Source organism: Tachyglossus aculeatus, assembly GCF_015852505.1.
Source record: "Tachyglossus aculeatus isolate mTacAcu1 chromosome 12 unlocalized genomic scaffold, mTacAcu1.pri SUPER_6_unloc_1, whole genome shotgun sequence".
NCBI lineage: Eukaryota > Metazoa > Chordata > Mammalia > Monotremata > Tachyglossidae > Tachyglossus > Tachyglossus aculeatus.
In genome coordinates this window covers 19,586,375-19,611,988 of record NW_024044828.1, presented here as the reverse complement: position 1 = coordinate 19,611,988, position 25,614 = coordinate 19,586,375, and the positions used below count along the sequence as shown (strand labels likewise).

General features: G+C 61.0%; 1 protein-coding gene across 1 annotated transcript in view; it reads left to right on the top strand.

The window, feature by feature from the left end:
• The window catches only part of MGA (MAX dimerization protein MGA), a 51,844-nt gene that overhangs the window by 15,068 nt on the left and 11,162 nt on the right, over window positions 1-25,614 (top strand). The window contains 14 exon segments of the mRNA XM_038741081.1: window positions 487-618; window positions 914-1,018; window positions 2,506-3,176; window positions 4,652-4,991; window positions 7,588-7,811; window positions 8,517-8,693; window positions 10,041-10,113; window positions 11,424-11,965; window positions 13,944-14,097; window positions 16,351-16,959; window positions 19,385-19,681; window positions 19,765-21,089; window positions 24,117-24,250; window positions 24,863-25,015. Of these exon segments, the coding sequence (XP_038597009.1) occupies window positions 487-618; window positions 914-1,018; window positions 2,506-3,176; window positions 4,652-4,991; window positions 7,588-7,811; window positions 8,517-8,693; window positions 10,041-10,113; window positions 11,424-11,965; window positions 13,944-14,097; window positions 16,351-16,959; window positions 19,385-19,681; window positions 19,765-21,089; window positions 24,117-24,250; window positions 24,863-25,015 (4,936 nt within the window).

The following is a 25,614-nucleotide window of genomic DNA, read 5'->3' as shown; positions in this document are numbered from 1 at the left end:
TTTAGACTGTAAACTCCTTGTGGACAGGGATTCTGTCTGTAATATTGTACTCTCCTAAGCACTTAGTACAGCTGTCTTGCACAGAGTAAGCGCACAATAAATCCGATCGACTTACTGACTGACTGGCAACCCCACCAAGGCCACGGGAAAGCCCATGGGTACTACTAGCCAAGTAAGAGTGAAGCTCGGGGCAAATATTCCTCAATCCATCATTGGGCAAGTCAATTCTCCATGCTTCGTTCCCCCATCTGCCGAATGAGGATTCAATCCTGTTCTCGCTTCTGCCTAGACTGAGAGCCCCAGATGGGACGTGGTTATTATAGTATATAGGACCTGATTGTCTCGTGTGTACCCCGGGATTTGGCATATGCTAAGCGCTTGACAAATATTGCACTTATTACTATTATTTTCAGTTACTGTTTCCTCGCGAGGTGGCGAGAGCTTGTCGGTTTTGGTCTCTAATGGTCGCACGTTTCCTTCTGGCAGTGGGTCTGAAGCTGAACTCGGTGGACCCGACCGTGAGCATTGACCTTAAATACTTGGGGGTGCAGTTGCCCCTGGCCCCCGCTACCAGCTTACCCCTCTGGAGCCTCTCCGGGGCCAACCTCGGGGCCTCAGGTGAGTCTCCCCGGCTGGTGGTGGTTATGCGGGTAGCGAGCCAACCGGGCTCTCGGTGATGAGACGGGCGTTTTATCGGGTTGCCGGAATTCCTGGTAGCCGGGTCTCTCCGAAAGCCGGAGGGGGGAGGTGAGGGAAGGGGGCATGGGGGAGCCATGTACTTCCCAAGCGCTTAGTACAGTACTCTGCACACAGTAAGCACTCAATAAATACGATTGATTGTGAAACTTGGGGTCGGACGAGGCCTCTGCTCCGTTCGGGCTCCCGCCTTACCGCGCTCCTCTTTCTCCTTCAGACTCCGGGTTCCCCTTCGTCTCCCGGACTGGGAAGACCAATGATTTCACCAAGATCAAGGGCTGGAGGAGGAAATTTCACAGCGCGTCGGCTTCCAGGAACGAAGGTAACCAGAGGCGGGAGAGGGAAATAAGGCTTCCGGGCTCCTGTTGGCCCACGGCTTCTCCTGGGGCCCGAGTATTTATTTTACTTGTACATATCTATTCTATTTATTTTATTTTGCTAGTAAGTTTGGTTTTGTTCTCTGTCTCCCCCTTCTAGACTGTGAGCCCACTGTTGGGTAGGGACTGTCTCTAGATGTTGCCAGCTTGTACTTCCCAAGCGCTTAGTACAGTGCTGTGCACACAGTAAGCGCTCAATAAATACGATTGATTGATTGATTGAGTCAGGAGGCCAGCGTGGGGCGGGGCCCGCGGTGCTCTTGGATCGGGTGCCGTGCGTCGGGGTGGACGTGACCTCTTCTGTCCCCCTTCACCATGGTTCCTTCTGGCACGGCCAACGGCGCGGGAGACCCCGCTGGGGTGAGATGGAGGGGGAGAATCAGTCGAGGGCGGGACCTCTGATAATAGTAATAATAATAATGATGGAATTTGTTAAGCGCTTACTATGTGCAAAGCACTGTTCTAAGCGCTGGGGGAGATACAAGATGATCAGGTTGTCCCACGTGGGGCTCACAGTCTTAATCCCCATTTTACAGATGAGGGAATGGAGGCTCAGAGAAGTTAAGTGGCTTGCCCAAAGTCACACAGCAGACATAAAGATAATAATGGTGGTATTTGTTAAGCGCTTACTATGTGCAAAGCACTGTTCTAAGCGCTGGGGGGATACAAGGTGATCAGGTTGTCCCACATGGGGATCACAGTCTTCATCCCCATTTTACAGATGAGGCCCAGAGAAGTTAAGTGACTTGCCCAAAGTCACACAGCTGATGTGGCGGAGTTCATTCATTCATTCAGTCGTATTTATTGAGCGCTTATTGTATGCAGAGTACTGTACTAAGCGCTTAGGAAGCAGAAGTTGGTAACATATAGAGACGGTCCCTACCCAACAGCGGGCTCACAGTCTAGAAATAATGATGGCATTTGTTAAGCGCTTACTATGTGCAAAGCACCGTTCTAAGCGCTGGGGAGGTTACAAGGTGATCAGGTTGTCCCACGGGGGGCTCACAGTCTCCATCCCCATTCTACAGATGAGGTAACTGAGGCCCAGAGAAGTGAAGTGACTTGCCCAAAGTCACGCAGCTGACAATTGGCAGAGCTGGGATTTGAACCCATGACCTCTGACTCCCAAGCCCGTTCTCTTTCCACTGAGCCATGCTGTGTCTCACAAGTGTGAGAAGCCCACTTCTTCCCTGATTTCCGGGCCTTCCGTGGCTTTCACGGCCCACCCACGAGGAGCTCTCCTAGTTCTGTGCGGTGAGCGAGCTCTGTCTCCCCCCTCGAGACCGTAAGCTCGTTTTGGGCAAGGAATGCGTCCGTTTATTTTCACTTGGCACTCTCTCAGTCCCCTGCCTACGGTAAGCGCCCAGTAAATAGGATCGAACGAACGATGGAATGACGGGAGCGTCGTGTCTCTCTCTCCGGCCCCTCCCAGGCGGCAGTTCGGAAGGCTCCCTGAAGAACCGCTCGGCTTTCTGCAGCGACAAGCTGGACGAGTACCTGGAGAACGAAGGCAAGCTGATGGAGTCCAGCCTGGGCCTGTCCTCCACCTCACCGACGCCGCCCGTGGTCTACCAGCTGCCCACCAAGAGCACCAGCTACGTGCGGACGTTGGACAGCGTCCTCAAGAAGCAGTCCTCCGCCGCCCCTTCCACCTCGCACTCCTCCAAGCCTCACCCGGCCCCCGCGGCCGCCTCCCGGAAGCCCAAGGCCCACGGCCGGCAGTCGGGTCCCGGCGGCCGAGCCAAGGCGACTCCGTACAAGCCCATTTTGCCGTCGCCCCGGCCGAGGCACGTCCCGGCGGTTCCGGGGGAGAAGGCGAGCAAAGCCGCCGCCGCCGCCGCTGCGTTGGACGGCCCGGGGGAGAGCTTCGTCGTGCCCGCCCTGGAGGACAGCGTGCTGCCCAAGCCGGCCGGCCCGCCGCCCTTCCCGCCCTCCCTGCCGCCGCCCCCGCCGCCGCACCAGGCCGCCCGCCCCCCGGGCCTGTCCAAATCTCAGGTGAAACTCATGGACCTGGAGGACTGCGCCCTGTGGGAAGGCAAGCCCCGGACCTACATCACCGAGGAGCGGGCGGACGTGTCCCTGGCCACCCTGCTCACGGCTCAGGTGGGCGCCTGGCGGGCGGGGGGCCGGCGGCAGGATTGATCGGTCGGCCGCGGGTTAGCTTTTAACCGCTCCCTGGGTTCCCCGTGAGTGAGTTGGGGGAGAGAAAGAGAGAGACGGGGCCTTCTCTGTTTGCTCTTCTCTATCTGCCGGGTGGGCGGGTGTCGTTTCCGTCCCACCAACGGAGGGGCATGGGGCAGCGGCGCTTTTGAGCGACGTCCCCCCTCCTGTAGCAAGGCAGCTTGCCGTTCTGAAAGTCCCTAAATCCATTCATAGTGGACCGCTCTGGGGTTCAGGACCTCTCAAGCGGAATCGAAGCACTCCGAACAAGACCAGAAAATGTACCGGCGCTGGGGGACAGCAGTGTGGTCTAGTGGAAATCAATCAGTCGTATTTATTGAGCGCTCACCGTGTGCAGGGCACTGTACTAAGCGCTTGGGAAGTACAAGTTGGTGACGTAGTCCCGTCTCTAGCAAGTGATAATTGTGGCATTTGTTAAGCGCTTACGATGTGCCAAGCACCGTTCTAAGCGCTGGGGTAGGCACAAGGTAATCCGGTTGGACACAGTCCCTGGCCCACATGGGGATCCCAGTCGTAACCCCCCATTTTGCAGATGAGGGAACTGAGGCCCAGAGAAGGGAAGGGACTTGCTCAAGGCCACCCAGCCGACACACGGCGGAGCTGGGATTAGAACCCATGTCCTCCGACTCCCAGGCCGAGGCTCTTCCCAAGCGCTTAGTACAGTGCTCTGCACACAGTAAGCGCTCAATAAATACGATTAATTGATTGATTTCCACTAGACCACACTGCCGTCCCCCAGCAGCAGGTGGGCTGGTACATTTTCCGGTCTCATTCGGAGCGCTTCGATTCCGCTTGAGAGGTCCTGAACCCCAGAGAGGTCCACTTGAAAATCCCGCTTCTCGGACCAGAGCCCCATTTTGCCCGTCGGGTGGGTAGAGAGGTTTTCCCTTGGGGAGCCCGTTCTCCCAAGGACACTACGGCAGGCTCGGCGGCCAGCGAGTCCCGCTTCCCGATGGATAAGCCACCGGAGGGGCGACTTCTCCTCCCGGCCACGGTTCCAGGGATCTCGGGGCTGTACCAGCCTCGGACCTTCGGGCTCGCGGGGACTGATGATTTGCAAAGCTGCTGACGTCCCCGTGGTCCACGCTGGTTAATTCTGCCCATCCGTGAGCAGGCATATGTCCATCCACCACCGCCTCGCCCCGTGATAGCGTTGAGAATTAACTTCACCCTTAAATTTTGCGGTGCCCTGCTGCCCCTCTGTTTTGGTCACACGCTCCCTCGCCCTCTCCGTCCCAAACAATGTTGGCTGTTCCGCTCTGGTGGTGATCGGGGAGCGTCAGACAGAGTGTCCTCACTGGGGGGTAAATGTCCCCCGGGCATTGATGCCCATGGAGCTGGTGTCCCGTCAGGCGAGGCCGTCTCAGGGGAGTTTCGGGCTCTGCTTTTCCCCGCAGGCGTCGCTGAAGACCAAGCCCATCCACAAAATCATCCGAAAGCGGGCTCCCCCGTGCAACAACGACTTCTGCCGACTGGGTTGCGTCTGTGCCAGCTTAGCCCTGGAGAAGCGCCAGCCGGCCCACTGCCGCCGGCCCGACTGCATGTTCGGCTGCACCTGCTTGAAGAGGAAGGTGATGCTCGTCAGGGCAGGCTCCAAGCCCCGGCGGGTCCTGAGGAAGGCCCTACACCGTCACTTGGGGCTCGGCGGGCCCCCCGCGGAGGAGCAGCCCAGGGGGGACGGGAACAGAGAGGAGGAGCGGCTCAGGGAACGGAGGAAGAGGAAGAAGATGGAGTACGGTGAGTGTCACGGCCCCGGGCGATCCGTGGTGGGCGTGCCAAGATGCCGCCGCCCCTGCTACGGGACTTGGGTTGCAGAAGGGACCGGTCCTCAATCTCCCCACCTCCCCTGCCAAGCAGCAGGCAGGGCACGGAGCCCGCCCCGTCTCAGGACCGATTGGTCGGCGGGGTGGCACTTCTCAAACGCTTACTCTCTATATGTTGCCAACTTGTACTTCCCAAGCGCTTAGTAAAGTGATCTGCACACAGTAAGCGCTCAATAAATGCGATTTAACTAATTCAATCGTATTTAATAATGATGGCATTTATTAAGCGCTTTCTATGTGCAATGCACTGTTCTTATTGAACGCTTACCGTGTGCAGAGTACTGTACTAAGCCCTTGGGAAGTACAACATCTAGAGACGGTCCCTACCCGACAACGGGCTCACAGTCTAGAAGGGGGAGACAGGCGGCGAAACAAAACGTGTGTGGACAGGTGTCGTCATCAGAATATATACAAGTAAAGCTAGATGCACGTCATTAACAAAATAAACGTGTGTGGACAGGTGTCAAGTCATCAGAATATATACAGATAAAGCCAGATGCACATCATTAACAAAATAAATAGAATAGTAAATATGTACAAGTAAAATAAATAGAGTAATCTGTACAAATATATATACAGGTGCCGTGGGGAGGGGAAGGAGGTAAGGCGGGGAGGATGAGGAGGAGAGGAAAAAGGGGACTCAGTCAGGGAAGGCCTCCTGGAGGAGATGAGCTCTTAGTAGGGCTTTGAAGGGCGGCGTGCTGTATTGGGCACCCGGGAGAGGAGAGCAGAGGGAGCAGACGTGGTCCCTGCCCGCCAGGAGCTTTCAATCTAGCGGGAGAGACGGACCCTGAGAGGAACTAACTGTAGGGAGGGGAAGCCTTCCGCAGGATGGCTGGCTGTCTCCCCTAGTCAAGGCTGATGGAAAGCACTCTCGTGGACGCTGTCCAGCCCCTGGAGGGGTCCGTTGCTTTGGAGCTTTAGAGAAGCGACGTGGCTCAGTGGAAGGAGCCCAGGCTTGGGAGTCAGAGGCCGTGGGTTCTAATCCCGGCTCCGCCACTTGTCAGCTGGGTGACCTTGGGCAAGTCTTCTAGACTGTGAGCCCGCTCTTCTAGACTGTGAGCCTGCTGTTGGGTAGGGACCGTCTCTATATGTTGCCAACTTGTACTTCCCAAGCGCTTAGTACAGTGCTCTGCACACAGTAAGCGCTCAATAAATACAATTGAATGAATGAATGAATGAATGAAGTCACTTCACTTCTCTGGGCCTCCGTTCCCTCATTTTCAAAATGGGGATGAAGATTGTAAGCCCCACGTGGAACAACCTGATTACCTTGTATCCCCCCAGTGCTTAGAACAGTGCTTGGCACGTAGTAAGCGCTTAACAAATACCATCGTTATTTTAGTATTATTATTTGGCTGGGTAGAGTGCGGACACTCCCCCTCCTAATATCCACAGATGATGACTCTCCCCCGCTTCAAAGCCTTATCGAAGGCACATCTCTTCCAAGAGCCCTTCCTTGACTAAGCCCTCCTTCCCTCTTATCCCACCCCCTTTCGCGTCGCCCTGACCTGTTCCCTTTATTCGTCCCCCCTCCCAGCCCCACAGCACTTAATCAGTCAATCAATCATGTTTATTGAGCGCTTACTGTGTGCAGAGCACTGTACTAAGCCCTTGGGAAGTACAAGTTGGCAACACATAGAGACAGTCCCTGCCCAACAGTGGGCGCACAGTCTAAAAGGGGGAGACAGAGAACAAAACCAAACATGCTAACAAAATAAAATAAATAGAATAGATATGTACAAGTAAAATAAATAGAGTAATAAATATGTATAAACATATATACATATATACAGGTGCTGTGGGGAAGGGAAGGAGGTAAGTTGGGGGGGATGGAGAGGGAGATTTAACATATATATCTGTCATTTCTTTGTCTATGTTAATGTCTGTCTCCCAATCTAGACTGTAAGCTCATCGTGAGCAGGGAATGTGTCTGTTTATTATTGTAATGTCCTCTCCCAAGTGCTTAGTACAGTGTGCTGCACCCAATAAGCACTCGATAAATACCAGTCAGACTGACCGTCTTGCCTGGCTGGGCCCGGACAGCTGGCTTTCCCAGTGGTCTCAGGGATGCTGTTTCCACCAAATAATAATAATAATGGCATTTGTTAAGCGCTTACTACGTGCCAAGCACTGTTCTAAGCGCTGGGGGGATACAAGGTGATCAGGTTGTCCCACGTGGGGGCAACCAAAGGGTTGCCGACTCTAATCCCCGCCCATTTGTCTGCTGCGAGAGCTCGGGCAAGTCACTTCGCTTCTCTGGGCCTCGGTTCCCTCATCTGTAAAACGGGGAATGAGGCGGAGCCCCACACGGGACAGGGACTGTGACCAACCAGACTTGTTGGAATCCGCCTCAGCACTCAGTACAGTGCCTGGCACGTAGTAAGCGCTTGACAAATCTCGCAGTTGCTATGATTATATTCAACCCCGGTGTCTCGGGCAGGGCTGAGTGCGGGGGAGGCGCCTTGGCTCTGATCCACTGTTGCGTTACCTCTTCCTGTCTGGCTCAGCCATCTGTGACCCGGAGCCCGAACTGCCTGTTCGCCATTACCCGCTCTGGGTGAAGGTGGAAGGCGAAGTGGATCCCGAGCCCGTCTACATCCCCACCCCCTCCGTCGTGGAGCCCACGAAGGCCCCGGGGCTGCCTCACGCGGAGAGCTCGTTGGCCGCCAAGACCAAGCCCCCGACCGGAGCCAAACCAGCACGGGCGTACGCCCCCAAACCCAACCCAGTGGTAAGCCCGCCGGGGGCCAGGGGGGTGGCGAGAGAGGAGGTCATCCTGGGAGCGAAGCGCTTCATTTCCCTCTCCCGGTCTCCGACCGTTTGTCGTTTCACCGGGCGAGGCGGGCCCCCTCGACTTCTTGACCTGGCTTTTCTGAGCCTGGGTTCCTGGGCGGGGGCGGGAGGGCGAAGGGAGTCGTGCCGGCCAGCGGGCTCGGCAAGGGACCGCAGATCCGGAGGGAGATGGGCGTCCCGTGGCCCGGCACTGTGGGTCTAAGCTTGGGTTCCCGAGGGCGGGGACGGTGGGGTGGTCCAGCAGTCGGACCACGGCCCCCCGGGTGAGATTTCCCCCGGGGAGGTGGGGAAATGCTTCCGAGAGGTAGTTTTGGGGCGCGGAATCCAGATGGGATGAGTGTGAGGAGCGGGAGGCCGGCGAGGCCCTCGAGTGAGCGGACATTAGGGGGAAGGCCGGGAACGACCCCTCTCCGACAGGGAGTCTGGAAACAGTCCGGCTATCCCGTTTCTTGGCGTGGACAGTGGGGTAGACCCTATCGGGCTCAGCCCCACCTCTCCTTGTTGGCCCCCCACCCTGGGGCCCCTCAACAGCCCTCCGGCGTCGGAGCCAGGAGGCCGACAACCCGCGGAGGGGAGGATCAGGGCCGGGCCCTCTGAGCCCGGGATGAAGGGATGCCGTGGTGTCCGTATACGTGGCTTTCAGATCCGGGAGGAGGACAAGGACCCCGTCTACCTCTACTTCGAGAGCATGATGACGTGCGCCCGGGTCCGAGTTTACGAACGCAAAGGAGAGGAAGACGGCCAGTCTCCCCTGTCCACCCCGCCGCCGCCTCCCCAGCGGAGCCCGGGCGGGAGCGACTCGACTAACGGCCGCGAGAAGGTGAGGGGCTGCCTTGCCCTCCCTGTCAGCCCCCCTCACAGCTTTAAAACGGGCTCCTCGGCTAACAATAATAATAATGATGATGGCATTTAAGCGCTTACTATATGCAAAGTACTGTTCTAAGCGCTGGGGAGGTTACAAGATGATCAGGTTGTCCCATGGAGGGCTCAGTTTTAATCCCCATTTTACAGATGAGGTAGCTGAGGCACAGAGAAGTTAAGTGACTCGCCCAAAGTCACACAGCCCTTGAGCAGGGGGCCTTCCCGTGGCCGCTCCGGGAAGGGTGCCGTCCCTCCAGGAATCGGGGTGAGGACTCGGATGGCATCTGCTCTGCGGTCCATCTTGTCTAGCGATTTCTGCCGAGCCCCCGGGGGGGGAAGAGGACTCGAGCTTGAGGCGGAAGTGAACCCAAGAGGCGCAGCAGCCCTCAGAAAAATTGTGGTATCCGTTCAACCTTTGCTGCGTGCCCAGCGCTGGGGTAGATGGGCTCACAGTCAAAGGGGGAGGGAGAAGGGGTCCCGCACCCCCATTTTACACCCGGGGAAACCGAGGTTCAGAGAAGCGGAGGGCCTTGTCCCAGGTCACGCAGCAGGCGAGAAGCAGCATGACCTAGTGGGTAAAGCACAGACTTGGGAATCAGGAGGACTTCTAGACTGTGAGCCCGCTGTTGGGTAGGGACCGTCTCTATATGTTGCCAGCTTGTACTTACTAAGCGCTTAGTACAGTGCTCTGCACACAGCGCTCAAGAAATGCGATTGAATGAATGAATGACCTGGGTTCCAAGCCCAGCCCAGCTCCACCACTTTTCTTTTGTGTGACCCTCTGTGACTTCACTTCTCTAGGCCTCAATTATCTTGTCTGTAAAATGGAGATGAAGATTGTGAGCCCTATGTGGGACGGGGACTGTGTCCAATCTGATTAACTTGTATCCACCTCCATGCTTAGAATGGTGCCTGGCACATAGTAAGCGCTTAACAAGTACCGTGAAAGGGGGGCACAGGTGCCAAGCACTGTACCTAAGCCCAGGGGGAGATAGAAGACGATCAAATCGGATACAATCTCTTGTCTCGCACTGCGTAAGGAGGGAGAACAGGTAACAAATCTCCATTTTACAGCCGAGGGAACTGAGGCAGGAGTTGTCCAGAGACACGCCGAATCTTCCACTGGGCACCTTGAGACTGCCCTCTCGATACCGGTTGAACTGGAAGCCGGAAGCTCATTGTGGGCAGGGATCGTGTCCTCCGCCTCCATTGTATGGTCCTGCCCCGAGCGCTTAGTTCAGTGCTCTTCACGCAGCAAGGGCCCAATCAATGGCGTTGATTGGCCCTGTGAATTTGCCCCCTGCAGGAATGCGACTCTGAACATCAACCGCCGAAGCCAAGCGACGCTGACACGGAGAAGGACAGCGAGAAGTCAGAAGGTAAGAGGCAAGTCTCGCTGCCCGTCATTTGACGTCCGGGAAGCGGACGCCCCGTGGCCACCGTTCCTGAGGGTCAGGGGAGGGAGTGGACGCCGGGGAGGCCAGTCCAGAGGGCAGGTTAACTAGAAGCCCCGAGCCCAGCTGGTGGAGGAGAATCCTTTAAAAGGTTTGGCATTGGCCACTTCCTCTCCTGACGCCTCTTCTTCCCTGCAGAAAACAAATTCAGGCTGGAAGGTCCTCGAGGATAGGAATTGTGTCTACTGATACTGTTGGGTTGTACTCTCCCGAGTATTTAGCAAAGTGCTCTGCATATAGTATAAGCGCTCAATACATGCCAGTAGAACAAAAACCTGCCCCCTACCACCCCATCCCTCCTTCCTGGAATGGTCGTAGACTTACGTGACTACGTGACAATGATTTTTGCTTTGAGCTTCACCCCGTGTGTTTGCGTGTTGATGGAAAAAGACGCTTGAAAGTTTGATTGTCTTTGAAAGAACGGGCACCCGTATGAAACAAGTTGTTTTCCTGCCCAGTTCTTCATGGTGTGAGATTTTATGTGGTGTTATGTTGCCAGCTTGCACTTCCCAAGCGCTTAGTACAGTGCTCTGCACACAGTAAGCGCTCAATAAATACGATTGATGATGATTGAGGAGTATTTGCTCTGAGCTTCGCCCTTACTTGGTTAGGTTAGTACCCATGGGCTTTCCCGCAGCCTTGGTGGGGTTGCGACAACCCCAGGTTTTAGTGGGTCGTCCGAGGCCGTTTTAGGAATTAGGACTGTCCCGGTTCGGAGGGTTAGACTGCCTCCCCCCTCCCCGTCCCCGGCTGCTGTAACTCCTTTTAAAATGCACCCCGTCCCGGTTGAAGCTGGCCCGACCCGTGGTCGGTGTAGTTCCCACCCGCTTCCTCCCGCCTGGGAATGGAGTCCCGGAAGTCCGGTCTTCAACGGAGTCGGGGGGATTCAGTCGCAGTGGCTGCCTTCCGGGTCCCCGCCCACCGGCTCTACCTGTATTTTTGGGCCGTCGTTACCCCGGCCTGGCAACCGAGCCCAGCCACAGCCCAGGGTGGCGAGGCCTGTAGGTCATGGAGTCGTGAGCGGAGCCCCGGCGATGGGGTGGTGGGAAGAGAGAGAGGGGTGGGGGTGGGCGGCACTAGACCCATGCTTCTTGGACCCCCTCTACCGGGGTCGGGCTTCTCGGTGGCGGTCTGGACACCGGGCTCCTTCCCGCCGCGGCCTGGGGGAAGGGGTCGTCGGGATTAGGCGAGCCGCCTTGGGGGCCCTGCAGCAATCCGTCTGGGTTCCCTGTCAGAGCCAAGCTGGCGGACCCCCCGGCCCGAAGGGGACCCCTCTCCCTCGACCTCTTACGTGCACCGCCCTTCGCCCGCCGGGCCCACCAAGCTGATCGAGATCATCTCCGACTGCAACTGGGAGGAAGACCGCGGCAAGATCCTGAGCATCCTGTCGCAGCACCTCAACAGCAACATGCCCCAGTCCCTCAAGGTGGGCAGCTTCATCATCGAGCTGGCGTCGCAGCGCCAGGGCCGGGACGACGGCAGGGAGCCTTCCGTCTACTCGTCCCGCGTGAAGATCTCCATGCCGCCCTGCCGGGACCCCCGGGGCGAGGCGGGCGGGGCCCCCGACCCGGACCCGGAGACGCCCGAGGGCGCGGCCGCCCCGGAAAAGGCGGCGGCGGCGGACAGCGTGACGCTCGTGCGCCTGGAGGCCGTGGACAGGCTGCAGGAGAAGCTGCCCGGGGGCAAGGGCCTCCCCTTTTACTCCGGACTCTCTCCCTCGGGGAGGCTGGTGGCCTACAAACGTAAATCCGGCCCGAGTCCCGCAGGGCTGATCCAGGTGAGAACCGCCTTCGCTTGGGGGGCCGTAGCCCTGACTGGAGGAGGTGGTCGGCCGGCGTCCTCGCCGCCCGCCCTCAGGCCATCCGGGGGCGGGGGGTGCGCGCCTCGGCCGGAGGCCTTGGAGGAGACCGCTGCCCAGTCGGGAATCGGGCTGGCCGGTCGAGGTCGTGTCTCCGCTCCGCCGCCGCCCCCGTCCCGGAGCCTGCCCGACGTAGTTTCATTGGCCGGTGTCGGCGGGGGCCCCCCAAAAGAAGGTTTCTGTCCGGCCAAGAGCCCAGCCCCGGGCCCGCTGTTTTCACCGCCTAAGTCGGGGCGTCCAGGGAAAGTGCGAGGGCTCGTGGCCGGGGACGAGGGTGTGTTCCCGCGGCCCGGGGGAGGCGCGTCCTCAAACGGCAGGCTCTCCCTATGCCGAGGTGCGAGGAGCCGGCCCGACCAGAACCCCTAGGCAGGTGGGGTTTGGCCCCCGGAGCTGTTTGAAAGACAGGCTTTCGACAGAAGCGGGCGATTCCTCCTGAAAGGGTTCGCTTCCAACCCCGGATGGGTCCGGGGGCGGGATCCAGGCTGCCGGGTGGCTCTGCCCTCAGCGGGCGCCCTGAACCTCCTCCCGGCCTCCGTGACCCGGGGGAACGATTTGAAAAGGGGTACGGGCACGTTACGGCTTTATCCGAGAGCTTTGGGATCACCTAAGTAGATCCTGCTCCCTGGGACAACCAGGAGGGCGACGAGGATTCACGTTCAGTCCATCGTGGGCAGGAAACGCGTCCGCCAACTCTGTTGCGTTGTACCATCCCAGGTCCTTAGTACAGTGCTCTGCACACAGTAAGCACTCAGTAAATGCCATCGGTGGTTACGCTGGTAGGAAGTGGAGGCAGGGGGTGATGGATTAACGTTCCCAGGGGCCCGCGCGGGAGTCCGGGAGAGCCGGGCGGAGCGGCTTTAATCCCCGCGGGCTGCCGGCTCAGAGGCGTCACCGGATCGCCCTCCTCCGAGGAAAGGGGTCCCCTCTTGGCCGCGAGACGTTCCTGGTCAGCGGTGAGGTTGGGGCTCCCCAGGGCCCCCCAGGCAGTCGACCCACTCTGGTTCCGTGTCCTGTTGGGCCCTTTCCTCGGAGGAGCCGCTGTCTAGTTCTTCCCCTCACTTTGCCTCGCCGTCCCTTCCCCGCAAATCGTTTGCCAAGCCCCTCGGGAGGTTGGTGGCTGAACTGGAGAGGAACCTCGGTCTCTTGTCTGTTGGCCCGGCCACCTGCAGCGTATGGAGGCAAGCTCACCTGAGCTCTGCTCTGCCCTTGGTGCCAGATCTGCAGCCCCACGGCCACCCCCGACTCTCCCGGGGCCAAGAAAGCAAGGCCTCGTTCCCGGCCGGGCCGGTCGGGCGCGTCACTCTGTGCGGAGGCCGGGGGAGAGGGGTCGGGCGGGGTGAGGTTTCCGTGCCTCTGGATCGGAGCAGGATCGGATGGGATCCCGCGGTCCCCCCGAAGGTTAGAATTGGGACCCTCGGGCTCCCTCTGAGCGTGGCTCGCCCGCTCCTGCCCGGATCAGGCCCACCAGATCTGCTTCCCAAACCAGCTGAGTCTGAAGGTGTGGGCGGACTTCGGTCTCGCCCGTGGGCGGGGAGGGTCGCCTCCGGTGGGTCTCTGTTCCCACCCAGCCGAGGAGGAAAGTTGTCCCACCGTCCCCGCGCCGCCCCCTCTCCCCCCCCCCCCCCCCCCCCGGCTTTGATTCGGAAAAACGCCCTCGGAACCCCGGTAGGGTCGAACTCGTGTTGTCAAGGGAGGCGAGTCAGCGAGAGAATCTTATTTTTACAGAATTTCTCTTTGCCACTTGTTTCAGGTTAATGGTAAAAGTTACCCGCAGGCTAAGTTGCTATTGGGACAGATGGGGGCATTGCATCCAGCCAATAGGCTAGCTGCTTATATCACAGGCAGGTTGCGACCCACAGTCCTGGACCTCTCAACCCTCAGTACTGTCATCTCCAAGGTAGCATCCAATGCCAAGGCGGCTGCCTCCAGGACGCCCCCCGCCCAGGTGCCTTCGCCGGCCGCTCCCCAAGCGACGCCGCCACCCTCCAGCGCCTCGCCCGCCTCGTCCATGATGACCCTCAAGGCGTTTTTCCCGGCCCAGAGACCCCCGGGTAAGTTGGTGCGCGCCTCCCCGCTTCCCGCCGCCCCCCCCACCCCCGCCGGCGACTGCCCCGCGGCCGGCTTCCCGGGATCGGTCCGGCTTGGCTTTTGATGTCTGTCTCGCTTTGCTGTCTTTGCCTCTCTACAGCTCTTAAGCAGAATTGCTTGGTGGTGATAAGTAGCCCATTGACCTAGCACCCCGGGGCGGCTTGACCTCTCATTAGGAGTAAGTCTGTTTTCAGATGTTACTGACTCGATGCCTTGTCTGCTTTGTCGTTGGTTTATGCAGCAAGAGTTGAGAGTTGGGGTCAATCAGTGCTCCTCCTCATCCTCTTCATCCCTCGTCCTCTCCCTCCTCCTCCTCTGCCTTCTCCTCTCCCTCCTCGTCCTCTCCCTCCTCGTCCTCTCCCTCCTCGTCCTCTCCCTCCTCGTCCTCTCCCTCCTCGTCCTCTCCCTCCTCGTCCTCTGCCTCTTCCTCCTCTGCCTTCTCCTCCTCTGCTTCCTCATCCTCTGCCTCTTCCCCGTCCTCTGCCTCTTCCCCGTCCTCTGCCTCTTCCCCGTTCTCTGCCTCTTCCCCGTCCTCTGCCTCTTCCCCGTCCTCTGCCTCTTCATCGTCCTCTGCCTCTTCCCCGTCTTCTGCCTCTCCCTCGTCCTCTGCCTCTCCCTCGTCCTCTGCCTCTCCCTCGTCTTCTCCCTTGTCCTCTCCCTCCTTCTCCTCCTCCTTTTGTTGTCTTCCTCCTCTTCTCCTTCCTCCTTGTCTACTCCCTCCTCCTCCTTGTCTGCTCCCTCCTCCTCATCCACTCCCCCCTCCTCCTCTGCCTCCTACTCCTGCCTCCTACTCCTCTGCCTCTCCCCCGTCCTCTGCCTCTCCCCCGTCCTCTGCCTCTCCCCCGTCCTCTGCCTCTCCCCCGTCCTCTGCCTCTCCCCCGTCCTCTGCCTCTCCCCCGTCCTCTGCCTCTCCCCCGTCCTCTGCCTCTCCCTCGTCCTCTGCCTCTCCCTCGTCCTCTGCCTCTCCCTCGTCCTCTGCCTCTCCCTCGTCCTCTGCCTTGTCCTCTGCCTCTCCCTTGTCCTCTGCCTTGTCCTCTGCCTCTCCCTCGTCCTCTGCCTTGTCCTCTGCCTCTCCCTCGTCCTCTGCCTCTTCCTCTCCCTCTTCCTTGTCCTCTCCCTCCTTCTCTGCCTCGTCCTCTGCCTCTTCCTCCTTCTCTGCCTCGTCCTCTGCCTCTCCCTCGTCCTCTGCCTCTTCCTCCCTCGTCCTCTCCCTCCTTCTCCTCCTCTTTTTGTCTTCCTCCTCCCTCCTCCTTGTCTACTCCCTCCTCCTCCTCGTCTATTCCCTCCTCCTCCTCGTCTACTCCCTCCTCCTCATCCACTCCCCCCTCCTCGTCCACTCCCTCCTCCTCCCTGTCCTTCTCACCTTCCAGCTCCTCTTCAGGGTTGGAAAGGGCAGTAGGAGATAGCCGGGTTTCTCCAGGTGGCTTCCCCACCTCCCTCCCCACACCCTTCTCTCCGCCTGCAGTTGCTCTTTGTAACGGGTGAGCCCTTTCGCCTTGGCCAGCAGCCCCGTCGGGAGATTGGCAGAGCTGTGGTGGGCCCGGCCGAGCCAGGAGGGGGGCCTGGCCCGACCTACCCGGGGCCTAAAGCCAGCCGTCCCTTGGGAGGCATCATGCCTGGTGTCTTCCCCGCGCCCTCCCCCCAACCCCAGGGTCCGGGAAACAAGGGCGCCCATCTTGTCAGGTGACGCCGTGTCGCACCCCAGCCAGGAGGTCCGGGAATGGTCACCAGCTTTGGGGAGCTTCCCCTCCTCCCCTCACCCCCATCCTGCAGTGGTCGGGGAAGCTGAGTGGCACAGCGGGATTCTCCCCGCCAGCGGAGAGAGGCCGTACCCTTCCGCTCACTTCTCTTCCCGCTGAGACCGGCCACCGCATCGGGTTGGCTTTTTGCCACCCCACCCGTCCGCGTCCTTGCATCCCCGGGAGGAAGAACTTCCATTTTAAGAACCAAACCTCCCCCTAGGCCCGCCAGCTATAATCAGCCTTAAGCCAAAACCCTGGCCAGTGAGCAGCATCGAAGGGAGACGCCCCCCCTTCCCACCTCCGGCCTCGAGGAATCCCGCGATGCCAGGTGGGCACGCCACGGGCAGGCGCGTAGGGCCCCGTAGGCCGCCAAAGCCGACGGCCCCTGGCCAGCGGTGCCCCGGCTCAGTCCTTCCCGTGAACTGTCCGGCGGGAAGCGTTTGAAATTTTTGACCTGCAAATTTTTATTTGCAGCGACCCGGCCCTCTCCCGGTGGCGTGTTCACACAGTTTGTGATGAGCAAGGTCGGAACCCTGCGGCAGAAGATTCCTGGAGTTAGAGTCCCCCAGCCCCTGCCAGGCCCACCCAAGTTCAGTTTCAGGCAACCTCCGCTAGCAGCCGCCGCCCCCGGGGCGCCCCCGGGGCGGTCATGGGGGGTCATCCTCGGCCCCGCCGTCACCCTTACCACCGTCCTCCAAGTGTCCGTAGGAAGCGTCCCCACTGGGGCCTCTCCTGCCGTGACCGCCTCCACGGGTGCTAAGGAAACTACCGGGTCTCCTCCCGAGAGCGCGGCCGCCCCGGGCGCGGGGCTGCCTGCCAAGGGCCTCGGCTCGCCCACCCCACCCTCCCCGTCCGTGGCCACCGTGACCTCTGCCTCCCGGGTCCCCGGGAAGGCCGCTCCCCCGGCTCCCTCCGACTCTATATTTGCGCCACCAGCTGCCTGGCTTCCTGTCGCTTCCAAAGTAGGGGCGGCCTCCGCTGCGCCTTCCTCCGCAGTGACTCCACCGGCTTCACTCCTTGGTTCTATTCCTCTTGTTCTCTCAGGGATTGGTGCGACTCTGCCAGGGAGTCAGTCGCCACCAGGTAAGGCTCGGACTCCCACCAGGCGACGTGATCATTTCCATCCCTTTCCGGGCTCTTTTCCATCCCGCGCTCTGGGCTCGTAGGGGTCGGGGGGCGGAGGGGAAGGGCAAGACGGGCAGCGTCGGCTCTCTTCCGGCCCTGGCGACGGAGCCCCGGGCGGTTCGTGCCCACCCAAGCAAGCGGGCGCTACGCTACCGCGTGCCGCTCCAATAATCGTTCACGGTGGTATCCGTCGAGCTGTGTATCAAGCGCCGGGGTAGATAGGAGCTGAGGGGTTCAACGCGGTTCATTCAGTCAGTCAGTCGTATTCATTGAGCGTAGATAGGAGCTGAGGGCTTGGCTCATTCATTCATTGTCAGTCGTATTGAGCGCTTACTGTGTGCAGAGCACTGGACTGAGCGCTTGGGAAGTACAAATTGGCGACATATAGAGACGGTACCTACCCAACAACGGGCTCACGGTCGAGAAGGGGGAGACAGGCAGCAAAACAAAACGTGCAGACAGGTGTCAAGTCGTCAGAATAAGTAGAATTAATGCTAAATGCTCGTCGTTAAAATAAATAGAATAGTAAATGTGCAAGTAGAGTAATAAATCTGTACAGACATCTATACAGGTGCTGTGGGGAGGGGAAGTAGGTAGGGCGGGGGAGATGGGGAGGAGGAGAGGAAAAAGGGGGCTCAGTGTGGGAAGGCCTCTTGGAGGAGGTGAGCTCTCAGTAGGGCTTTGAAGGGAGGAAGAGAGCGAGCTTGGCGGATGGGCAGAGGGAGGGCATTCCAGGCCAGGGGAGGACGTGGGCCGGGGGTCGATGGCGGGATGGGCGAGAACGAGGTACTGTGAGGAGATAAGCGGCGGAGGAGCGGAGGGTGCGGGCTGGGCTGGAGAAGGACAGAAGGGAGGTGAGGTAGGAGAGGGCGAGGGGATGGAGAGTAGTTCCTGTCCAACGTGGACCCACGGTCTGGAGGGGAGGGAGAACAGGAGCTGCGTCCCCATTTTACAGATGAGGAAACCGAAGCCTAAAGAAGCAAAGTCAGACAGGCCACACAGCAGGGAGTGGAGGAGCAGGGATTAGAGCCCATTGCCCGGGGTCTTTCCACCGGGTAGCGCTGCTTCTGTGCTGTGCTCCGATCGGGGCCATTGGGGGAGAGCGAGTAGGCGCCCGGCCCATTTGACCACCCCTGTGGCCGGTGGAGGAGTTTTGGCCCTTGGCCCGCCTCTCGGGGGCTGTGGAGGACGGAGAGGCCGGGAAAGCAGGGAGGCCGCATTTTCGCCTCTGCATTCAACCCCGCTGCCTCTTGCGCACTGGGGCCCGAGGGGAAACGATGGGCTTGGGTCGCAGGTTTTCAGGCCCGGCTGCCCACTTGTTGCCCGCCGGTTGGCCCTTCCTATTGAGCGTTTGAGATTCTGCTCGTCTCTCCAGCCCGCTGAGAGAGCAGCACCCCTCTGCCGGAACCCCCAGCGGCAGACGGGTCGCCGCCACTTTGGAGTCCGAGAGATCCGGACTCGGGTTCAGAAGCCGTCCCCTTGCCCCGTAGTCTGCGGTGATTCGGCCCCGGAGGGGTCTCTCCCTCCGGCAGTCTGCCTCCGGGCCGGTTATTCCGGCTGGCGCGTTCTCGTGAGCCAGTCCTCCCACGGCGGGGTGGAGGGGGAGGCCCGGGACTGGCCCGTCGTCTTCCGGCCCTTTGCGGGACTCCGGTGAGGGTCTCGTCTCCGGGCTGCCCCGAGGGCAACCCGACCAGCCTCTCGAAACGGGGCTGGTTCCCCGGATTTAATTGGCTGGGCCCGTCTCTCCCGTGCCCTGGGACCCCTCGCTCTCTCCTTCCATCGTCCGAGGCAGAGTGTCTTTTCCTCTCTCACCCTCCCGCCATGGCCGTCTCTCTCAGATCGGTCCTCCGGCTTGCCTCTCCTCTCAGTTCTGGTCCTTCACCTAAAAGCCCCCTTGCATTCCATCTTCGCATCCCCGCGGTCCTCCCCTGCCTGGCTGTCTCCTGCTCCGTCTTACGCTCCCCACCCCCGTCAACGACGTGGTCCGCACGGCCGGCCTCGGTAGTGCCTCCTTTCTAACCACACCTGGACGGTCCAGGCCCGTGGCTCGGGGGTTTGGGTCGAAGACTCGGGAGAGCTGAGCTGAGGTTGCTCTCCTGACCGTAAGGGTCCGGAATATGGTTTCGTAGCACGAGGCCCGCCGAGGGATGTGGGAGGTCAGTCCAGCGGCAGGGGTCCCGGCCCGGAAAGCCGCCCGCCGGGCCCGGGGTCATTCCGGCGGTCGGCTGGCGGAGGAACGTGGCCCGAAAGGGTTGGTTCGCCGTTGGGGCTGGGCCAGACCCCGTCGTCACCCGGTCTGCTGATGTGCCCCTCCGTCCGGGGTGGGAAAAGGGGGCGGGGGGGGGGAAATGGCTAACGCCACGGCCGCTTTCTTCTCTTGTAGACGAAACGCCGTCGGGTCCGGGGCCGGCTCCGCGGGCGCCCCCCGGGCCGGAGAAGCGCATGGGCCCCCGGCTGCTGCTGATTCCTATGCAGCAAGGCTCTCCTCCCCTGCGACCCCTGCAAGCGGTGCAGCAGGTGGCCCAAGGCCAGAGGATGGTCCTGCAGCCGCTCCGGAGCCCCAGCGGGGGGAATCTGTTCCGACATCCCAGCGGGCAGATTATCCAGCTCGTCCCCCTGCAGCAGCTCCGGGCCTCGGGGACCCAGCCCAGCCTCCAGCCCGTGGTCCTGCGCAACCCAGGTAGGGAGCCGCCCGCCCTCCCACCCGCCCACCGCGGCCCGTGGGACGCGGCCGCTTAGGGTCCTCCCTCTCTGTCTCGCCAGGGTCCCTGATGGGAATTCGGCTTCCTGCTCCCGCCAAACCCGACGCGCCCGCTTCGCTGCCCGCCTCCCCCGGGACGACGAACCCCTTGGGGCAGGCCATGAGCCCCCCGCCGGCCACCAAGCTGATGACCCAGGCGCTGACCGTCCTTCCCTCGGTGCCCAGCTTTGTGTCCCAAGCGGGCACCTTGACTCTGAGGATCTCCCCGCCGGGCCCCGAGTCCAGACTGGCAGGCGTTTCCGGGGGCCAGCCGGTTGGTCCGGCCGGCCTCGTCCCCCTCCAGTCGGGGAGCTTCGCCCTGCTGCAGCTCCCGGGGCAGAAGGCCGTGCCCAGCTCCATCCTCCAGCACGCGGCGTCCCTCCAGGCCAATCGAGGGGCCGGCCCCCAGGTCCAGTCGAGTCCCCCGAAGCAGCGGGGGGACGAGAAGATGAGGCAGCCGGCGGAGGGAGCGGGCGGCGGGGCGGCTTCTCCCGGCCCCGTGGGGACACCACGGACTCAGGAGGGAGAGGAGACCCCGGGCTCTGCCGCCCCGGGGGCGGCCCGGGGAGCGGCGGGAGGCTGCGCTGCCCGCAAGCCCCTCTCGTCGCAGGACGGGCCCGCGGACCCGGTGGGCTCGGACCACTCTTACATCAGCGGGTCTCGGGCCGGCGAGGAAGGGAAAGTCGGCGCCCGAGAGACTGGGGCGGAGGGGGCCGCCGACAGGCCCCGAGGCGACTCGGGAGCGGAGCCCAAGGACGGCCGGGCCGGGCCCGAGGAGGTCCGACGGAGGGCGAAACCGCCCGGCAGCCTCTCGCGCCCGACGAGTCCCGGGGGGCCGAAAGAGCGGCAGGAAGCTTCCGCCCCAACTGGCGCCGGGGAGGAGCGGATGCGGGCGAAGAACTCCGCGGAAGAGCGGGAGCCGCCGGGGACCGGGAGACGAGCGCGGAGCCGTGGGGCGGAGCCAGCGGGCCCCCCACCCAGGAGGAAGGATCGGGAGGATGCGGCTGGAGAGGGAGGGGCGGGGACCCGCCCAGTGGGCAGCCCGGCCCCGGGACGCGTCGAGGCCCCCAGAGGGGAGAGCGGGCGTCCCGCTGACCAGCCCCAGGGGCCCGGAGCGCCCGCTGCCAGCCGGGTGCGGAGTCCCCCGCCGGGCTCCCGGCGGGAAGGAGGGGCCGCCCGCGGCCATCGGAACGGACTGACCGGCCCCGCCGAAAGGGACGGACCGGCCAGGGGCCCCGAGCCCGCCGCCGAGGAGGAGGAGAAAACGGACGACTCGGCCGACGAGGGGCTGGAAGGGGCCTCCAGCACCTACCAGAGCGACGAGGAGGAGGTTGACGTGGAAAAGCTGGTGAGTGGCGTCAACGTTCGCTGGGCGGGCGGCCCCGCGGCCCCCGGTTCTCCGGATGGACCCCCGGCCCGTGCCCCCACTGCCCCATTTAGCTCCTCCAGAGGTCCGGTGGAGCCTCTCCGACGGATCCGCTGAACTCTCTCGTCCCTCTCCCGAGGAACGTCCCTCCCGTGAGCTTTCCTCGCCGCCGTCCCCACGTCCCGGCGGGTTCAGCCGGCCGAACCGAGGCTGAGGGGGGTGTGAGTGACCGGGAGGGTGCGGGCCCTGAGCCGCTGGGGCCCTCCGGCGGGGCGCCTCCTTGGGGGTCTGCGGGGGCCCAGGAGGAGAGTGGGGGGAGGCACGTCGTGGGGGCGGGCCTAGGTCGACCTGCCGCCGCTGCCCAGCTCCCCCTCAATCATCCAATCTCCCCCAGGACCCCGGCTGACCGCTGCTGAGGCCCTCCCCCAGCCTTTTCACGGCCCCCACACGCTCTCCATCGATCCTGAGCGGGGCCCTCCTACTCACCTTCCCTTCTCCTCACGCGGCCTTCCCTCTAGGTCTCAGGCAATCAGTCAGTCGGGGGCGTTTATTGAATGCTTAACTACGTGTAGAGCGCTGTACTAAGTGCTTGGGAAAGCACAGTACGGTAGAGTTGGGAGGCAGCATCCTTGCCCCCAAGGAGCTTACAGTTGCCCAGCGGGGACACAAGTTAAACGGCAAGGCAGACGTGCGGGAGGGCCGGCCTAGATCTGAGGGCAGATAGTCCAGGAAGGGCCGGGTTCTGGCGCTGCCTCGCACGTGGGCATGGATGGCGGCCCCGTAGCGGGAACGACTTCAGCTTGGCGGGGTCCGGAGTCCCCCCTGGGGACACTGCCAGCTTCAGTCTCCTGACATCGCCCTTTTTGGGGAATCTCCCGCAGCCAGGCAGCCCCCATCGCCCTCTCCCTCGCAGGTGTTTACGAGCACTTAGTGTGCTCGGGCGCTAGGCCTAGACCCAAGACGGGTTAATCCAACAGACCCCGTTCTCCACTGGGCTCCCAGTCGAAGAGGGCGGGAGAGCTGGTATTTCGTCGCCGTCTACGGATGAGGAAGCTTTCGTCTAGAGAAGTGAAGGGACCCAACCGAGGTCTCGGCCTCCTGATCCTGGGCTGTTTCCGCTAGGCACCAGTGCTTCTCGGTCCCGTATCCAGGACTGTGGCATAGAGAGCAGGGATATTGCTTGGCGACGCTGTCCTTCCGGGTCCCGGAGTGGGCGGCAAAGTACGCCGGGTGCCCTCCTGAGAGGGGCCTTACTAAAATCCCATCTCCTTCAAGAAGTGCCTCCCCTTCCCTCTTGACTCTAAGCTCCTTGTGGGCAGGGAATGTGTCTTCCGATTCTGTTGTGCTGTATTCTCCCAAGCGCTCCTCTACACAGAGTAAAGGCTCAATAAACACCATTGATTGGAACGTGTGTACCAACTCTGTTGTATCTCTACGCCCAGAAAGCGCCCAGTAAATACCCGGGATTGCAACGTGTCCAGCAACTCGGTGGTAGTGGACTCTCCCAAGTGCTCAGGCCAGTGCTCTGCACACACTTAAACGCTCAGTAGATGCCAGTGATTGATTGACGTGACCTGTGGGCGTTGGGATTGCTCCCCGCCACCAAGGGCCAAAGGTGAGGGGATTTCTCCAGCTTGAAAATGAGGCTCAAACCAGCTGGCCAGCAGAAAAAGGGTTCCGGGGGCGGAGGGGTGGGGAAATCCAGCTTCTTCAGGGCAGGGTTTTGTCACCCACCAGCGCTTTGCACATAGTAAGCGCTTAATAAATGCCATTATTATTATTACTACCCTGGAGGCACGAGACCGACAAGTGGTCCACTCTCCTGGCAGCGAGGGTAGGGGGCTGCCGCTTAACGTGGAGGCCGAACACAGCCTAAAATCCCTTCTGATTTAGTGTAGGAACCTGATAACCGACCTCTCCTCAGCCCCCTTCCCCGCCTCACGGGGAACACGTGGCCTCCAGTGTCCTACGAGTGATTTAGGGGTGGGTAATTTGTGGTAAGCGAAGCAGCCGGGTGCTTCTTTTTTTTTTTTTTAAGTCGTATCCCTTTTGGCTGGTGTTTTCTGGAGGGGAGTTTGCGATTATAGAGTTCCCTCCTGCAGACGGTAGTCTCTGGAGTAGGGAAGGTGGTTTTAATAATAATAATAATGGTGGTATTTGTTAAGTGCTTACTATGTGCAAAGCACTGTTCTGAGCGCCGGAGGGGCTACAAGGTGATCAGGTTGTCCCACTTGGGGCTCCCAGTCTTACTCCCCGTTTTACAGATGAGGGAACTGAGGCACAGAGAAGTTAAGTGGCTTGCCCACGGTCACCCAGCTGACAAGTGGCGGAGCCGGGATTCGAACCCATGACCTCCGACTCCCAAGCCCTCGCTCTCTCCACTGAGCCACGCTGCTGTTTTTTTAAAAAGCCCGCATTTCTCCTCCCCTGTCCCCTCCTCCAAAGCCGCTTCCAGCCCAGGCCCGGGAAGCCAGATAGAGGCAAAAACACCCGGGAGCCTTTGGGAGACGAAATCCCGACATGGTTCCCAGAGAGGTTGAAGGCGCTGCGTGGGGTACCTGTCCCTTGAGTGTCTGACCCGCTGCTGGGTCACAGAAGGACCCCCAAAAGCAACGTGGAGTTGAGGAGGTTAGGATGGGGAGGCAGGGATTTTGCCAAATCACCACAGCCAACCTTGGGGGCCTTCCGGGGGGCTTTGGTGCTGAGTCCGGCCTGCGTCGACCCTGTTTTGGGTGACTGCCGAGTGCGTGTGCGTATATGCATGGGCAAGACGGAGACCCCGCTGCCCCCGGGGAGCGGCCAGAGACAGACAGACCGCGGCGGTTTTCTGTCTTGCGACCCGTCAGCCCTTCCCGGCGAGCGAGTCCGTGAGTGGTAGGGCGCCCCGGGCCGTCCCCACGCAGCCCGCCCAGGTAAGCGTCCGGCTGGCGTGGCCAGGAGGGTGCTGCGTCCATCCTGAGGCGCCGGCCCGAGGGCGCGGGCTGACCAGCCGGGACCCGTCTGCCGCAGGGCGAGCTCCTGGACTACAGCGAGGACGAGGACGAGGAGCAGGTGGACATCGAGACGGTGGAGGAGCTGTCGGAGAAGATCAACATCGCCCGTCTGAAGGCCTCCGTTGGCAACGCTCACTCTTCCAAGCAGCCGTAAGCCTTCCCATCCCCCTTGGGGGCCGGGGTCCCCTCTGGTGGGCCCCAGCTTTAGCGGGTGGTATCTGTTAAGCGTCTACTATGCTTCAGGTCGGGTTTTAAGTGCTGAGCACTGTGTCCTGCCTGAGGACTGAGCCGCTGTCGTTGCTCCCACCTCCGCCGGCTTAGAAGGTGCCCTTGGGTTCCATCTGGGCTAGAAAAAGGAGCCAGTTTGGGGGCCGCAGGTTCCCCCATCTTCGTTTCGGTCAGGGGTGGGCTGACAGATCGGCCTGGGCCCTGCATCGCGAGCCCGGGCAGACGACCGCGTATCTCAGTATCTCAGCCTGGGCAGAAGGGCGGGCGGCTGCTCCTGGCTGGCGCGATGGGAATCGTGGGGCCGCCGAAATCTGGCTCGAGCCAACGGGAAGAGGCTCAGAAAGGCCTGGCGTTCTCCGCACCAGCAAGCGGAGGGATGCCAAAGGGCCTTGCCACGTACTCCGGCCAAATGGGTCTGCCCAACCCAGATGGGGCCAGGTGGCTTCCGTAGGATAAATCAGAGCGGGAATCCAGCGTGACCCTTCTCCCCGTCGGACTTCCCCTGGCAAGTGGTGGCTCCCCGTGTCGTTCCAGGCGCAGGTCCCCGTCCCCTTCGCCTCCGGACGAGAAGCCGGCCGTTGAGATAAGCATCCAGGTTGGTGGCTCGGTTGATTGGTCTCATTTCTGTAAGCTTGTCCCTGTCCCCTCAATAAGAAGTCAGAACTGCGTCCTGGTCGCTTTTGCGGGGTAAACTCCGAGTTCCCTTCGGGGTCTTTAAGCCCTCACTGTGCTCCACTGGAGTAGAAGCGAGCTAATCTGGTTGGACTCATTGGGTCCGAGGGAGGGAGAGCAGTTCTCAAATCATCCTTTTTCCCGGGAGGAAACTGAAGCCCAGAGAAATGGAGTGACAGGGAGGAGGCACACAGTAGGCTCTCCTGCCCTTTCTCTTTTAGGGAGGAGAGCGGTGGGGAAGGGGGTGGGCGGAGGAAGGACAGGGACGGGCGGGATCGTCATCTTCCGAGAACGGTGCTCCTTGGTCAGTGAGTGGCAGTTGGGAAGCACTTACTCTGTGCCGAGCACCGATCTAAGGGCCGAGGGAGGTGTAGGATTATCAGGTCCGACAGCATCCCTGCCCCACACAGTGCTCACAGTCTTAAAGGAGGTGGGAAGAGCGGATATTGAATCCCCATTGTACAGATGAGGGAGACAAGGTCCCACGGCAGGCAAGCAGCGGAGCCGGGATGCCTACTGAGTACTGAGGTAGATACAAGCTAATCAGGTTCATTCATTCATTCATTCATTCAGTCGTATTTATTGAGCGCTTACTATGTGCAGAGCACTGTACG